At 42.0% G+C, this 18,387-nt stretch overlaps 1 protein-coding gene across 4 annotated transcripts in view; it reads left to right on the forward strand.

The window, feature by feature from the left end:
• The window catches only part of LOC109952769 (cryptochrome-2-like), a 40,621-nt gene that overhangs the window by 7,483 nt on the left and 14,751 nt on the right, over window positions 1-18,387 (forward strand). The window contains exons 3-9 of one of the 4 annotated variants that reach the window (XM_020588001.1): window positions 2,216-2,358; window positions 8,955-9,139; window positions 9,432-9,520; window positions 15,368-15,508; window positions 15,717-15,800; window positions 17,260-17,445; window positions 17,590-17,741. In XM_020588001.1, coding sequence (XP_020443657.1) covers window positions 2,216-2,358; window positions 8,955-9,139; window positions 9,432-9,520; window positions 15,368-15,508; window positions 15,717-15,800; window positions 17,260-17,445; window positions 17,590-17,741 — 980 coding nt within the window. Of the gene's footprint in view, window positions 1-2,215; window positions 2,359-8,954; window positions 9,140-9,431; window positions 9,521-15,367; window positions 15,509-15,674; window positions 15,801-17,259; window positions 17,446-17,589; window positions 17,742-18,387 lie in introns of all 4 variants that reach the window. The other 3 variants (XM_020588000.1, XM_020588002.1, XM_020588003.1) reach the window with 3 other exon arrangements.

Raw genomic sequence — 18,387 nt, forward strand, 5'->3', positions numbered from 1 at the left:
GGGACACGGTCGAATGCCTTCTCCAGATCCACGAAACACATGTGGACTGGTTGGGCAAACTCCCATGAACCCTCCGCCACCCTGAAGGGGGTATAGAGCTGGTCCAGTGTTTCGTGGCCAGGACAAAAACCGCATTGTTCCTCCTGAATCCAAGGTTCGACTATCGGTCAAATTCTGCTCTCCAGTACCCTGGCATAGACTTTCCCGGGGAGGCCGAGGAGTGTAATCCCCTATAGTTGGAACACCCCCTCCGGTCCCCCTTCTTGAAAAGAGGGACCACCACCCCGGTCTGCCAGTCCAGAGGCACTGTCCCCAACTGCCATGCGATGTTGCAGAGGCGTGTCAGCCAAGACAGCCCCACAACATCCAGAGATTTAAGGTACTCAGGGCGGATCTCATCCACCCCCTGTGCCTTGCCACCTTTTCAGTATTATGTGAAGTTGAAAATAAAATGGACCTGTGATGCAATGTTTGTTTTTGTTTTAACTGTTTATCACTTCTATAGGAGTATTTTTCTGTTTGACCTACACCACAATTTTATATTTATATAAATATTTATAGAATATGCTTATTCTTCTCATTACCAGTAGCAGCTAATCAACACACATAATTTACTGCTTTTTACAATGGGAGATGATGAATTTTGAGCAGAATTAAGTTCAAGTTATCGTTGGTTCGGGCCTCCAACACAGTTCAGGTTTCTCATGTGGTCCCTTGTAAAAATTAATTGCCCACCCCTGGTCTAGGTGAATGAAAATCACCATATGTGAGGCAAGAAGCATGATTGTTGTGTGTTTTGTGACTGGGCTCACAGCTGTCTGATTGCACAGCTGCTTGCAGTAACTACAAACAGTATGCACCACACAACACTGAACCAGCAGCTACAGACTGTGTTAACATTTATGAGAATATTTCCTGTAGGGATTTGGTTCCACACACAAGAAAATCAGACTCTGGCCATGTTTATACGGCACCCCTTTCATAACACATTGCTGGTTTTCCATTATGTGCCATGGAAACCCAAGAGCCTGCAGGTTTTTATTCCAACCAAACACATGGACAGGTAAAACGTGATGCTACAGAGTTCAATTTAGAATTTGACTGGAATGATTGGAGCACTTGTTACAAGCCTATGGAGGAAAAATGGACTGCCTTCATCCTCCAACCTGCTATGTCATGCAATCTTGTGTGTTAAAGCTTAGTTTGGGTGCAAGGGTTCTTTGACTTCTCTTGTGTCAGGCTTGACATTAAACAGACCAGAACTAAAAGACATCAACATTTCTTTCATTTTATACAACCCATGTCCTGGTTTGGTTGCACTGTAGAAAAGTACACCTTGATGAGTTGGGCCACAAGCCCTTTTTACACTGCCCATTCCAGTTGGGAATTTTCTGGCATGGCACTGAAGTAAATAATGATGGAATTATTTCCTTAAACTTGGTAACAGCATTGTCAGATAGACATCTACTGTAGTGGAACTGTTTCCAACATAGAGTATAATCCATTAATGTAAATTCAAAAGTTAATAGAAAATGGTCAGACAGAAGAGGGTTATGGGGGAAAACTAAGTGTTCAGTTTCGATTCCATATGTCATAACAAGATCCAGGGTGTGATTAAAACAGTGAGTGGGTTTATTTACAGTTTGAGAAAAGCCATTTGAGTTCAGAGAGCAGCATCAGCAAAATCAAAGTGAATCTGAGAATTTAAACGTAATTCTGTGATTGTTTCACTTTGGTTACATTCTAAAGCACGAACAAACACACCTACAACTCACAACCCTGTGGGGAGGATGTTTTGTGAATGTCCTCAAACAGACACAGACCGAAACTGGATGCAGTATAGTAGGCTTCTCTAATTCCTAATTTCAATTTATAGAAATATCAAACTAAATCAGATAACAGCCCATTTGTTTAGTTTTCAAATTGGCCATGAAGTACGACAGACCACTAGACATCATGAAAACCATCACGCCTCTGGTACCGGGATTCTGGCATCTGTGTAAAATGAACACAGGAGCGGAAGGTTTGTCGGCTTTTTAAGCTGTTTAAAAATGCTTAAATCGAAAAAGCTGCCTTGAAGGATGACACTGTGTTGTTTTTTGTTCGGGTCAAACATAATTGTACCACTCAGCCCTGCTGCACAGTGTGCTCTTGCCTTGCTAACAAACTCTCTGTCTGCCTTCTCTTGGTTCCTGATTTTCTTTCTCTGCTGTAGGAATGGAAAGTGACCAGGTTAACATTTGAATATGATCCGGAACCTTATGGGAAGGATAGGGATGGCGCCATCATCAAGGTTGCGCAAGAGTTTGGAGTGGAGACTGTTGTTAGAAATTCGCACACACTCTTCAACCTGGATAGGTTTGTAGTGCGCACACACACACACACACACACACGCGCACACACACACACACACTTGTTAGTCCTTAAGTTGTTCAAATTGAGTCGGTCACCAAAGATGCTGACAATACCTATAACTTAAATTACCATATCAATGTGTTTAGAAGTTTGTTTTTCATGCAAACATCTCCAACTGCTGGCTGGTCTGCGGTGGAACCATGTCCAATATGTGACATGTCTGTGTATGGACCCTGCTCTCACTGTGTATCTCCTGTGATGACACAGTGATTACAGCGCAGCGTTGTTGATGTGTGCAAGCCGCCCGCAGCGTTGTATATATCATCCAGGTGGAGCAGTGTTTGTTGTAGCGTACTGCAGAGGCCACTGATAATTTGATCCGTGTGTTAAAGTCCAGACCTGCTGCTGGATGAATCTGGTAGGACCAGTGGACCAGCCTGAGACATATCACAGTAATAACTACTATTTTGCTATGTTCACATGCTGAGACCTTATAGGCCTTTTGAGACACTGTGCCGCTGGCAGTTCCTGCATTATGTCTACATTTTATTTTCATTGGTAATTCAAGGTTGTCAACTTTACGTTATAGAAGAGACAGTCGCCCTCAGGCTCTGTTCATCTTTTCTGTTCTCCTGATAGTAGCTCTGACTTTTTTTTCCATATTTTAGGGCCAGTCTTGGCCAAAAAGACACTCTCTTCTAAAAATGACATTCCCAGATAGCTTATGCAACTACCCTGCAAATGCAGATACGTTTTGCAGTGAACCTGTTCAGCTATTTGATTGTATTCTGATGCAACATAACATTCTCCATGTTCATTCTTGAATATGAATGAATGAAGCGCTGCATTTTCCTGCAGTACAGCAGTAGAACAAGAGAAGGGAGTATGGTGGAGGCACAGCGGGCCCTGCTGTCACATCAGCATCTTGATTTCTGTTTTGAATTCTGCTCTAACATTTAATTTGAAGCCACTTTTAAGAATCACTTTCTCTAAACCGAGCGCTGAGTCAACACATAACCATAATAAAACTTGTTAACCATTGTCTTTGAGCAGCTCCTCTGTAGCTCATTCAGTTCAGCAGCCTCTCTCTCGTCAGTGAGCTATTTTTGTCATTTGCAGTTTGAGAGAAATGTAAAGTAGACTAGTTTAGACTTTAGCTCTGTTCACACTCCTTGGATATCTATTGTATTTTCATTGCTGCAGTTTTTCTGCTCTTGTTCCACCAAAGGTTTATCTGCTTAATCTGCAACAATGTCTGTGCAGCACAGCTTTAGTGTGTCTGTGTATTTGTGTGTGCACACATGTGGTAGTGCACCTAATTTGGTTTCGTTTGTTAGATCACACTACTAGCTACTAGCCTGTTTCGAGGGCCAGGTAAACCATTTTCCGGCTCTGTTGCAACTGGCCCACATGACCAAATGTTGGACTGATTTTATTCTCTGGTGTGGCGGAATAACAATGGGAATAAGGAGCCGTTTGACACAGGGTGAATGTTATGGCCGTAACTCGGGCGTAATCTCCATGGGGGACACATTCCACCCAGAATATGAAAACACTTGTCCCTCCAGCTCCCTCCCAGTATGTGCCATCAAATGCCTCCTAAATCTATAAGAAAATAGATGCTCTCTGCTCCAGTGTTAAACTGATTCCAAAATGTACTGACTGTTCACTGAGCTCCTCCTGCTTCATTTTGATTTACATGTTAATCAGCCACAATGAACGCGTGGCTGCGACTGGTCAGCACCTTCAAAAGTTTGGCCATCCTGTGCCCTGTTTGGATCATATAGACCTACAGCTGATCGCTCAAGGTACACAGGTAAAACAGTCTGTTTAAATCCCAGCATCAGTAAAGTTCAGTGTAAAGTCTGTCTCTGCTGCTGATTGTCACATTTGATCTTTGTCATCACTGTGCCTCGTGTAGGTCACACTCTAGTTCAGCGGTCCCCAAACTTTGTACCAGGGACCGGTTTCATGCATGAAAATTTTTCTGCGGACCGGGTAGAGGCGCGGGGGTTCCAATAACAACAACCTTTGTCAGTTCATAGTATGTAATCTGAATGCAACAATTACACTTTATATTAGGCAACTAGAAAAAATTTCCAAGGGCTTGTCTTTTAACGCGGGGTGTTTTGTCTCAATGTGGCGAAGCATTTTTGAGGGTTTCATGGCTTCATTAGCTTGTTGGTCATCTGTAACTTAGATAGGAATCGCGGTATTTTCTTTTAAATGCAGCTTTCTTTTTGCTGGCAGTCTGTGACCCTTCTGCCATCCCATCGTTTGCTTGTTCCTTCCCGAAAAAGCTCTCCAGTGACTTTTGTTTTTGGCTTATTTAAAGGGTTAGCTTGTGTCGCTGATGCGTAAAATGGCATGCCAGAGTCAAGTGCGGTAGTGAGGCAAGGGCGGACACAGTCATTTTTCAAACTAAGACTAATGAAAGAAAAATCACTATAATTTTAACCATGAAATTTTTTCTTTTGTCGTGGCAAGAGTGAAATACCAACTAAATTAATTTAGACAAACCATTACAATTTAAAGGATCATTTAATATTACAATTATTCTAAATAGAGTAGTATTTAAACAGATACTCTTGTAGTTAGGGAACAGAGAACAGAGATCAGAAACTCTCCTCTTGCAATGGAATAGATAAAGCCTAAAGATTGTCGGAGCACCAGTCAGTCAGGTCATTGGTTGTCAGTCTCGAGTCAGTCAGCCCCAGTCAGTCGTCGTCTCCCACCAGCCCTCCAAAGCCGGGCTGGTGGTACACTGCTCACGGTAGCATGGTCCTTCTCCCCTCTCCTCTCAGGCTCACTCCTTTCTTATCCGCAGCCTCCCTTATGCTGTTGCGTCTGTTTCTGAACCTAGCTTCCTGTCTCCAGTTTCAGGAGACAACACCCTGAGATGTACTTCGAAAACAGGAAACATCTTGTTCCTACATAAACCCATTGTCCAACTCACATGAACCCATAGCCACTCAGCTCAAATAAGTACAGATAATAAACTAAGTACAAGTAATGTCTATATGTGAAGTACATACTGTTCTATGGCATAGTTCTTCTGGAATCTGATTTATTTTTAACCACTACACTTTGCTGCCCGGTACCAAATGATCCACGGACCGGTAATGGTCCGGGGACCCCTGCTCTAGTCTGTCAGTCTGGATGATCCAAGTTTTGTTCTGTCACTTGTCTTTTGTAAACGGAGGTTGTAGTCGACACTAAACTGTGTCGCTGTGAACCGTCCACGTCATCATATATGTGGTTGGACAAAACACAAACACTAGCAGGTGCCAGTTGCATCAGAGCACGTTCTGTTTGAGTTAGCAACACACCTTAAATTTCATTATCACAGCTTCGAACATTCATTTTGCAGGACATGCACTTTAATAATGCAGTGTTATGAGTTTCAACCGGATTATGCCAGTAGGCCTGTTCTTTTTCCTCTCTAAGCTGCTCTCCCCACTTGGTTCTTGTTTTATCTCTGTCAGTAGGAAAATGCAATGTTTCATTCATTCAAAAATTCAGTTGCATCAGAATACAATACAGTAGTCGAATGTATTCCTCATAAAATTCATCTGCATTTGCAGTTTAGTTGCGTAGGAATATTTGAAGAGACAGGGCGACTGAACAAATAGGCTATAAACCAGTAATCTGGATGTTAAGACAGTGCAGTTAAACCGTCATCCTGCCCCTTGTTTTAATGAAGCTGTAGTGACAGTATCGCTTTACAAAGTCCACATAATCACCTTTATTTAGCCAAGTATGTTACACACACGGAGTTATCACAGCAGCTGTGTGATATATCAGATTTTAAATGAATGTTCACAATGAAGTTATTCTAGCAGACTTTACTGTTTATTATTTCTTAATGTAACTTAAGCTTGTTAACCATGTTTAACAGATCTTTGACTAGAAATGTGAATCCCAGTGTAACAGGTAATATCTATTTATCTGGTACAGTATCTGTATGATAAGGATTATGGTCAGACTATTCTATTGTATAAACCGTGGCCTAAACAGCAATGCGTCTCTGCAGTGTGAATACGGTACTTCAGGCAGTCACTGTGGTTTGTGTGTGTTTTGAGAACAAAACATCTAATGGTGACACCATCCTGGAAAGCTGACGGGAAGTGAGTGGCTGCATCTGTACTATTCACCTTTATGTTTATGGCTGTATTTTCTTACCCTTCCAAGCAGCCACTGGGCTCCAGTGATTTCTATACGATGTAAAAAATGAATTTAAATTAGCTTATGTTGTGTAATTGAACTGGAATTATTAATCATCTGAGTTACATTATGTTTCTGTAGTAATACAGCTTCAGTGCAAACTAATTTGAAAAGTTTTTCCTGTAATACTTAATAGCTATAATGGAACTTTGACAGAAAGCAAAGCAGCGTCCATGTTTATAATGATGAATCGCACAGCTCAAGCAAGTTTCAAGAATGTGCTGATAAATATTCATATTTTAAAGAAGTCATGGTAACTGGATGCATGGAAATCCAGATTTTGAAAACAAAGCAGCTCTAGATAATGGCTGTCATGGGAATCAGTGGTTCCTAACATTTCTTTTGTCAGCATCTCCCTTCATCCAAACCGCCTGTCGTTTTCCACTCGGGTTCATTTGAATTGATGTTTTACTCAGTAAAGCTATGGTTACAGTGATGAGGTGAAACATTTTTTCCATACGGTTTCAATGATACATTTGTGCTTCCTGCAGTAGGAGAATCTGGACATTTCATCCATTTATCCATTGCTTTCAGTTGTCTATTTTACCATATATCACTTACCTTTAGCTCACCATTTCAGTAATTTATCCTTTTTTAACCATTTATCCATCGCTTCCATACAGCTTTTCCCACTGTTTTCATCATACCTTTTAGCTCTCTGTGGTATCAATTCATCCATTACATTTAGCTATCTATGTCATCCATCTGTCTGTTACATTAGGCGGTTTCACTTTCAGCTAATTTTCTAACTTACATGCACTACTATTTGTTGTGCTCTGGTCTTGTAGCTGACTCAGTACATTGTCAGTCAAAGGTTTCCGCACATTTTCCCATTCCACCCACCGGGGAAGTGTGTCCATACTTTTAAATGGTAGCATATGTCGATATTTCTAACCACGTCACAGTAACCAAGCTGCATGATGATAAAGAGCTACACATTCAGTATATTTTAGTTTTACTTGCTTATGGAGCAAACCTTGCCACCAGCAGCAGTGCACCCTTGTACAACAGGCTCTTAATAAGTAGTAGGCAGTGGTGTCATGTTACAGATGAAATGCACTCAGCTGTTGGGTTTTGGTCACTCTAGAAAATCACCAGTAGTCCACAACATCCAAGAAGATTGTGAACACAGCGTGACCAGTCTAAATCCCTTCTGACAGTGTCTTGTGCAGCAGAGCCCTCTAGTGGTCATCTCATGTTAATGTAGATCACACTCCAGTGCATGTTCTGGGACCAGCTAGTCAGAGTGGAGGGAGTAGCAAAGCACTGTCTCTTTGTGTACAAGCCTCTTGACTTCTCCATGGAGAACATTCAGACCAGCGCAGCATTACACCACTGTATTACATATTGAATCAGAATGCTACTGCTCTGAGTGTGAGGGAGCTTAGTTTTATGTGTGCATGCTCAGCTGTAGGATTTACTATATTGGTAGCTGTGGGCATGTGCCCAGCTTACTGCACTCATTCATAGTAGCTACAGTGAATCAAATAATTGGCAGCTCTCCCTGCTACTAATTCACCAACCAAGTATCCAGAATGTCCTCACTGGTATAGACAATAGAACCTGAGAATTGCTGCCAGCTGCACTAGCAAAATAAGATGAAAAGAAATACAGGTTGAAATACAGAATGAGAGTCCCTATACTAATTACTCCTATCAGCCTTACTTTAATCCATAAGATGGTGTCATGAAAACAAATGGCCAGATTTGAAAAGAAATTAATTGAATGCTGCTCTCAGCTCTGACACGCCTGCTTATCTAATCGGCCTACTTGCAGCACAGTTGTTATTTTTGCACTTCATCCATACTTGTTCTACAATATGGTCACACAGCTGAATGTTAAAGTGCCAGCAGAGTTTGGCAGGAATTCCTACAAAATACTGTGATTGCAGCCAAAATATTTTCACGTAATACTACGTGAAGGTACTGTGGATGCCTGTCACTGCTGTCTGTTGGCTCTGTGCTCTAACCACAGTTTAATCATCAAGTTGCCACCAAATGTATTGATAACAGGTCTTGCATATCAGAGGATAAACTGTTTTGCTTTTGGAGCTTTTCTCTTCAGTGCCACCATCAAGACAAAATATCAGCATTGTACACAAGATAGCTCCTCTGTTTGGCAGAGTGCCATCAAATCTACTGACCACGTCCATCTTCACATTATATTATTTTCTCCTTTGCTACCTTTAGGACTTGGGTTGTTTAGCCTGTCCTTCTCTTTAGTATTATGCAGTAAAATGGGCATTTTAGATTCAAGGTTCCATTTTATATTAGTCTTTTTGACATAAATCTGCTCACAGTCTGTTCATTTGTATATTAAATACAGTACTGTGTTCATACTGTGTGTATAGCTCTTCTTTTCTGTATTGGTCACAGGATAATCGAGATGAACAACAACAGTGCTCCTCTAACCTTTAAGCGGTTTCAGACCATTGTGAGCAGGCTGGAGTTGCCCAGGAGACCCTTGCCTCCTGTCACATACCAGCAGATGGACAAATGTCGCACTAAAATGGCTGACAACCATGACCAGCTGTACAGTATACCTTCACTGGAAGAACTGGGTATTTTTAGAATCCACGATTGCTGCACGATTTTTAGAAATGAAAATGACAGTTGTAGCACTCATAATCCTAATGAGCACTATAGCATGGGTTTGATGTTCTGTGATGTTCTCTGGGTATACTGAGGGACAATTAGTACAGAGAATGTGATCATATTTCTTAATTACCGTTAGTTGAATTAAATAATTCCACATTATTAAGGGGTGTTTATCTTAATATTTCTTCCTTCAACTGACAAACCTTTTTAATAGCTGCTTTGCATTTGACCTTGTCTTCATGTAAATGCATCCAGGTTTCAGGACGGAGGGTTTACTGCCGGCTGTGTGGCAGGGAGGAGAGTCTGAGGCCTTGGACCGACTCAACAAACATCTGGACAAGAAGGTACATCATAACTCTAAATAGTCTAATTATTTCAGAATGATAAAACAAGAGGATAGTTTGTGAACGAACACACTCTCTGCTGCTGGTGTTGAGTCAAAAGTGGACAGCACAATGAATTGCGATGGCATTAATATGAATTTCTCTTTCGTAGATAGGTATACGGTGTATGTACCGATGAAAAGAAATGTATAACACTCTAAACAAAGCCAGTAACTGAGAAACCCCATATTTTAGCTGTTATGTGTGAGCATGGTGTGGACACCAGTTGCAGACACAGACCAGGAGGAGTAGGAGCCAAAGAAAGTAGTTTAATGAAACAAAACACAGGTAATGCTGGGTGGCAGGAAGACGAGGTACCCAGGAGGAGACCAGCAGGAGACGAGAGAGGACCACGAGGAGAGCAGCAGGAGACCAGAGAGGACCATGAGGAGACCAGCAGGAGACCAGAGAGGGGCGAGCAGGAGAGACACGAGAACCAGAGGATGAGCGGGCAAACAGGAGAACACAGGGCAGCGGTGACTAATAGACAGACAAAGGGAGAGATGAGGAGCTGAGGGCTTACACACCTAAACATAAAACGACGCAAGTTGCAGATTGAACGGGCGCAGCGTAAGCGGGGCTGCAGAGTTGCAGAAATAGGGACTGGTAGAAACAGACGGGACACAGAGTTGAACAGACGGTAAGCTCAGGACACGAACACATAAGGCTAACTGGGTAGCATAGCATAAAGGTAGCGTGGCATTAAGGCAAGGTAACAGTATGGTATGAACCAGGAAAGACGTAGCGGAAGACAGGGTGTATATATACCTGACGGGACCGGGAGACAACGAGCAGCAGGTGGGAGGAATGATGACTGATTGCAGAGAGAAACCGCGAGTCAAGAGAAAACTGAGAGTCAATGCGTACGTTTACATTTTAATCATACAGTGTTCGGTGTAAGTAATTACTAAATAATGTTAGTAATGTTATTATTTGTCACTTGTAAAGTAAGGAATGGTTCTTAATTCTTCAATAATTGAATGAGTAACTTCAGTAATTGCATAAAATACCGATTTTTGTACGAATTAAAAGTGCAGTTTTATGTCTACCCTTTCTTAAAATTCCTATTGTGGTTGATATGGGATTTGTAAAGTAATGATTAATAAATAATCCAGTACGTTTTATGGAGAGTAAGTATTACATTAATCAAAATACTTTTTTAAAAATTGACCCAACACTGATGTAATAATATAAGAATTGAATTTTAATTTTCATGTAGGTGCATTGATGGGAATATGTGTGCCATCAATGCATCCAACCACATTTGGAAATCCTGAAGGGGATTCTAATTATTAGTTTATTTCCAGAGGTCACAGCAAGATGTTATTAACTGATCATCATTTTTCAGATTAGCCTTACTGAAACGAATTCAATACCACTAACCTGCAATCCTGTGAAACTCCTCTTTAATGGCTCTGAGGGGTTTGTGCCCAGGAAACACAACAAAAATGTGCAGAAAGCGCTTGAGGGCGAGGCACACTTTCCGAACTATTCTACATACTGTGGCCTTACTAATGTGCTCTGCATCCCCGATGTTATAAAGAAAACTGCCGTTTGCAACAAATCGTAACGCAACACAAAGCATCAGCTCGGATGTAAGAGCACGGCCACGATAGGTGATGTGTCTGATGTATGGGTGGATAAGATTATTGATATATGTTATGGACTCTCTAGACAAACGGTACCGCTCAAATAAAAATACATGGGGATATGACAAAAAAATCAACTCGTGGCCTCAATATCCTCTCCCGACGTAAATGCAATTCCCTGAAAATTAATACAGCGTCCTCATCTACAGGATCCTCTATGAATGGACACGCCATTTTGGTCTCTGCGTGACAGAAACGTGTGCAATCTATGAATGTACTGAAAGATTAAATGAGGTATTAAACACCGTTCACTTTAAAAAGGGGCGGAGACCCAGAAGAAACTCTGAGTTTCCCGAACAAAACCTGCTCCCAACCAGGTTAGGTTCACAGAGTAAGTTGCCGTAGTAACTGACTCTGAGTTTAGATTACCTCTCTTTGTGAAACGGGTTTAACTTACCCCGCTTTCACGGGTTTAAGTTACCTTCGTTTCTGAAACCGAAAACTCTGAGTTGCCCTCATTTCGGGGTTAACAAACTCTGAGTTTCGACAAAACCGCCTTCTTGAAATAGGCCCCTAAAGGCTAAAAACCATTATAAAGCCTCATCCGGTTCTTTCAAACCAGGAACTCAGAGGGACGACTCAGACCACTTGAGTATATAAAAAATATATCCGTGCTGGTTTATTCAAAAAGTCACAGGCAAGAATTCACACTCCAAGTCCAGAGATCTTCCAACCCCAGGTACATCATAACTCTAAATAGTCTAATTATTTCAGAATGATAAAACAAGAGGATAGTTTGTGAACGAACACACTCTCTGCTGCTGGTGTTGAGTCAAAAGTGGACAGCACAATGAATTGCGATGGCATTAATATGAATTTCTCTTTCGTAGATAGGTATACGGTGTATGTACCGATGAAAAGAAATGTATAACACTCTAAACAAAGCCAGTAACTGAGAAACCCCATATTTTAGCTGTTATGTGTGAGCATGGTGTGGACACCAGTTGCAGACACAGACCAGGAGGAGTAGGAGCCAAAGAAAGTAGTTTAATGAAACAAAACACAGGTAATGCTGGGTGGCAGGAAGACGAGGTACCCAGGAGGACCAAGGTGGCAGGAAGACGAGGTACCCAGGAGGAGACCAGCAGGAGACGAGAGAGGACCACGAGGAGAGCAGCAGGAGACCAGAGAGGACCATGAGGAGACCAGCAGGAGACCAGAGAGGGGCGAGCAGGAGAGACACGAGAACCAGAGGATGAGCGGGCAAACAGGAGAACACAGGGCAGCGGTGACTAATAGACAGACAAAGGGAGAGATGAGGAGCTGAGGGCTTACACACCTAAACATAAAACGACGCAAGTTGCAGATTGAACGGGCGCAGCGTAAGCGGGGCTGCAGAGTTGCAGAAATAGGGACTGGTAGAAACAGACGGGACACAGAGTTGAACAGACGGTAAGCTCAGGACACGAACACATAAGGCTAACTGGGTAGCATAGCATAAAGGTAGCGTGGCATTAAGGCAAGGTAACAGTATGGTATGAACCAGGAAAGACGTAGCGGAAGACAGGGTGTATATATACCTGACGGGACCGGGAGACAACGAGCAGCAGGTGGGAGGAATGATGACTGATTGCAGAGAGAAACCGCGAGTCAAGAGAAAACTGAGAGTCAATGCGTACGTTTACATTTTAATCATACAGTGTTCGGTGTAAGTAATTACTAAATAATGTTAGTAATGTTATTATTTGTCACTTGTAAAGTAAGGAATGGTTCTTAATTCTTCAATAATTGAATGAGTAACTTCAGTAATTGCATAAAATACCGATTTTTGTACGAATTAAAAGTGCAGTTTTATGTCCACCCTTTCTTAAAATTCCTATTGTGGTTGATATGGGATTTGTAAAGTAATGATTAATAAATAATCCAGTACGTTTTATGGAGAGTAATTATTACATTAATCAAAACACTTTTTTAAAATTGACCCAACACTGATGTAATAATATAAGAATTGAATTTTAATTTTCATAGAGGTGCATGGATGGGAATATGTGTCCCATCAATGCATCCAACCACAAATTATTAGTTTATTTCCAGAGGTCACAGCAAGATGTTATTAACTGATCATCATTTTTCAGATTAGCCTCACTGAAACGAATTCAATACCACTAACCTGCAATCCTGTGAAACTCCTCTTTAATGGCTCTGAGGGGTTTGTGCCCAGGAAACACAACAAAAATTCACAGAAAGCGCTTGAGGGTGAGGCACACTTTCCGAACTATTCTACATACTGTGGCCTTACTAATGGGCTCTGCATCCCCGATGCAAACTGCCATTTGCAACAAATCGTAACGCAACACAAAGCAGCTGCTCGGATGTAAGAGCACGGCCACGATGGGTGATGTGTCTGATGTATGGGTGGATAAGATTATTGATATATGTTATGGACTCTCTAGACAAACGGTACCGCTCAAATAAAAATACATGGGGATATGACAAAAAAATCAACTCGTGGCCTCAATATCCTCTCCCGACGTAAATGCAATTCCCTGCGAATTAATACAGCGTCCTCATCTACAGGATCCTCTATGAATGGACACGCCATTTTGGTCTCTGCGTGACGGAAACGTGTGCAATCTATGAATGTACTGAAAGATTAAATGAGGTATTAAACACCGTTCACTTTAAAAAGGGGCGGAGACCCGGAGGAAACTCTGAGTTTCCCGAACAAAACCTGCTCCCAACCAGGTTAGGTTCACAGAGTAAGTTGCCATAGTAACTGACTCTGAGTTTAGATTACCTCTCTTTGTGAAACGGGTTTAACTTACCCCGCTTCACGGGTTTAAGTTACCTCCGTTTCTGAAACCGAAAACTCCGAGTTGCCCTCATTTCGGGGTTAACAAACTCTGAGTTTCGACAAAACCGCCTTCTTGAACAATTTAAGCAGCAAATGCAGCAGTATAATAAAAATATATAAGAATATAATAAGAGAATGTATGCTGCATGGGAGCAGCATGTGCAGCAACAACAGTCAATGTGCAACTATGCGTGTGCAAACTGAGAATGTAAGCAGTACAGGTCGACAGTATGTGACATATTTCCTGGTAATAAACTCCTCAGCTGTTTAGGAGTCTGATGGCGGGGGGGGGTTTCAGTCTGGAGGTCCTGCATTTCACACTTCATAACATCATGGATTCTCATTTATTTTGGTGGGGGGAAAAGTCTCGAGAGCAAGAGTTTGCAAGATGTGTACAAACCAAGTTGTTTCTGCAGTAAAGTACTAGAACATACTTGCGCCTCATTTTTTAAATTTTTACGTCACATCTAAGATGATAATTCACTGTTGTAACATTGTAGATAATAAGTCAGAAAACGAGGAAAAGTGTCATGGGCTCTTTAAAGAAAAGGTACATCATAAAACTCTGTTGTATACCTGTGTAGTTGTATCATACTCGGCACTTTGCTGCTGAGTTTCTCTTCTGAACTTAAAAAGCTTTGTATTGCACTGATTATTTTGATTTCCCAGTCAAACCCAGCACTTCCTGCAGATTTTTACATTAAAAGCTGCCAGGAAGGGAAGCATCATGCTCTTTGAGCTACTGGAAGGCTTTTAATATGAAACGTGATGGGGGGGGTTGAGTCTCATTGATGGTAGCTTAACATTTGGAAAATGCAGCGCTCTCACCGCTACGGCCTGGGTTTGAGTCAGAGTTGCGTCCGGAAGGGCATCCAGCATAAAACAAGTTCCAAATATCAACGTGCGAATTGTCAGTGTGACAATTTGCTGTGGCGACCTCTAAAGAGAAAAGCCAAGAGTGACATTCAGAATAAACTGGAATTCATCTGTGAATAAAAGCAACAGAGATCTGAATTTGTCATAAATTTAAGCAAACGGCATGAACATCAAATTAAAACAGGAGCAGAAAACAGAGGCTAAAATAAGGTGTACATACTTAGAAAAACAGCTCAGCTTTGAAAATGTAAGGTAATTTATTAGGACTAATGTATACAACCACTCAAACATTTGAACACGTTCAGTTATATAGAAAAGTGTGTTCAAATGTTTGGTTGTGTACATGTTTAATAACTGATGTAATCAGCAACATTCTGTGTTGGGGGAAAAAGACAGAGACAGTAGAGCTTTTTGTACATGATATTTCATTTTGATTTTCAACATTTCATTATTTTTGATCACTTGTCCACACTGTGTCCATCTGCACAGGTATGGGTGGCCAACTTTGAGCACTCTCGGCGCAACACGTGCTCTCTGTATGCCAGTCCCACTGGCCTCAGCCCCTACCTGCGCTTCGGCTGTCTGTCCTGTAGGGTGTTGTACTACAACCTCCGAGAACTCTACATGAAGGTACTGTGGATACCTGTCTGTTCAGGCTGCACAAACACACTGGTGTCTTTTGGCACTGTTCTCTGACATTTATAATTGTTCATTTTTCTCTCTCTAACCACAACATTTGGAATTGCAACTTTTAAATAGCAGCCCTTTGTTTTTCTCATTTGGTTTTAATCATCAGCTCCGTAAGCGTTGCAATCCTCCTCTGTCCCTTTTTGGCCAGTTGTTATGGAGGGAGTTCTTCTACACCGCTGCCACCAACAACCCAAACTTTGACCGCATGGAGGGAAACCCCATCTGTGTCCAGGTGGGCCTGTGCAACACACTGTTCACAGGAAGAGGTTCACACTTAACAGGGAGGAAACTTTCCAGCAACCCTTATTTTAAGTCATAAAGTTGTCAACACTCTGTCCTATGGATATGTGGCTAGCGATGGCCTCATACAGTGTATCTGTATACACTATTTGTCAGATAATAAATAGAGATTTCATGTTGAGTACAACAACCTATCAAGTCTTGTGGTGCATCTGTAAGGTTGTAACTCTGAACTGAAGTGTTCACATTTATGACAAGAAAGTCACTTTTGGATTTTCCCGTTTAGGGGTCGCAACAGCGAATCTTCACACTGACGACTCGCGTGTTGACATTTGGCACGTGTTTTACACTGGATGCCCTTCCTGACGCAACCCTAACTCGAACCTGGGCCGCAGCAGTGAGAGCGCTGCACCTTAACCAAAAACGTTTGTGACAAGAAACCCATTTATTATGGAATGGTTCTGATGACCTGGCATTCAGATTTCACAGGGGTCTGGACTTTTGAGCATCGAGCAATACAAACTCACTAATCGCCAGGTCTGAATGATGAATGATATTTTTAAATTGAAATAGAAATTTAACAGAACGTAATATTCACAAAAGCTATGATTTAAACCGCCATTACAGCGTGGTTTTAAATGCTACAGATTCAAAATGATCTAAGTTGCATCCCTACAGGCTTCAGACACGCACACTCTGCTGGACCTGTTTTGGGTTTAGAACATAGGATCCATGACAGGAAAGGTAACTAATGTGCTGAATGTGCCTGACTGAGGTAGTGACAGCACAAGACAACACCACAGGTTTCTGTTGCCACCTGTCCCTTATAATACAGGGTTGTCTATTTTGACAGTGTTAAACAAAGTGCTCTGTCCCTTTGTCCCATATCAGATCAATATGGGACACATTTGTCTTTCTTAATAGTTACATTTATTGTCCACAGTGGTGAAAGCCTCATAATGCTAAGTCAAACTACACCAATTAGAAGAGCTCAGATGGGTGGATACAGCCCATTGTGGTTCAGAGGCTGATACCTCCCTCACCTCTCTCTCCCTCCACTAAATGCGGTCGGTTTGGTCCTGCGGCTCTGCCACCCAGTTACCGTTCATACCATTATCACAGTTAGACACTGAGGCAGCAGCAGTGAACTGTTGTTGACTCAGTTAAAACTAAAAACATATTGGTACTCGTGTATTGTCAAAGAAAACTCATGCAGACCTGCAGAATTCCATTGCTGATTACTGAAAGTTTAGTTCAGCTGAAATAAAACAAGTACAGTGTACTAACCAGTGGTAGTGTACTTGGCATATAAACACCAGTAGTTTTAAGAGCAAAATAAACAGTTATTGTGTAAAAAAAAAAAAATACACAAAAAAAAAACCAGATTGTCTACTTTAACGAGAAGAGTATACAGTTAACGTATCTACCCTGTGTCCTACTTTTGTCTCCAGATCCCATGGGACCAGAATCCAGAGGCATTGGCCAAGTGGGCTGAGGGTCGGACTGGTTTTCCCTGGATCGATGCCATTATGACCCAACTAAGACAGGAGGGCTGGATCCACCACCTAGCCCGACATGCCGTGGCCTGCTTCCTCACCAGAGGAGACCTGTGGATCACCTGGGAGAGTGGCATGAAGGTAGGACAGAGACGTTTTTTTATTTAGTAGCCTCAAACCTGGTGCCTGACAGGCAGAGAACAGAAACCTAATCTGACATCGGAGACTATTTGTGCCAAGCTTACTGTTGGACAGGGACATATCATGCGTCATGTGTTCCTCCAGGTGTTTGAGGAGCTGCTGCTGGATGCAGACTGGAGTGTAAATGCTGGCAGCTGGATGTGGCTATCCTGCAGTGCCTTCTTCCAGCAGTTCTTCCACTGCTACTGTCCTGTTGGCTTTGGAAGGAGAACCGACCCATCAGGAGACTATATCAGGTAGAATTTACACCGGTACTCATAGAGTATCTCACACCATATCATTTAAAGAGCCCATGATGCTTAAACTTTTTTCTGACTTATCTACAATGTTACAACGGTGAATTGTCCTCTTAGACGTGACCTAAAGCTCAAAAAATTAGGTGTTCATAGGTTCTAGTATTTCTGTGCAGAAGTAACTCGGTTTATACACGTCTCGCAAACTCTCGCTCACGACACTTTTTTTTTTCAAAATAGATAGTTTAAGAATTTTCTTGAATGGTCATGATCTCCAGGCTGTTGCACATTCATTTGAGCTTGCGTGACATCCACCGATGCCATTGTAAAAATGGAATTTTTCGACCATGCCTGGTTTTGTGGATATATTTTCTGTCCTGTTGCTGCACTGTGACCAGAAGACGTGGAGAAAAATCCAGGCCTGAGGTTACTGCATGTCCAGGAATGTTCCTGTACAGGGACTTGCTGTTTTACCTGACCGGGTCTAACCAACAAGCAGCCGGCCAGTGAAGCCCCCACGGCAGTGAATGATCAGCTGATCATCGTTGGATTCCCCCCGGTGCACATTAACCATTTGTTTTGACTGCTTGAGGCCAGTGTGCCTGCAGCGTGTGATGTGTTGCTGGTTAACCAGCGGATTAAAGACCCA

This window comes from Monopterus albus, unplaced genomic scaffold, assembly GCF_001952655.1.
Source record: "Monopterus albus unplaced genomic scaffold, M_albus_1.0 scaffold494.1, whole genome shotgun sequence".
Lineage (NCBI taxonomy): Eukaryota > Metazoa > Chordata > Actinopteri > Synbranchiformes > Synbranchidae > Monopterus > Monopterus albus.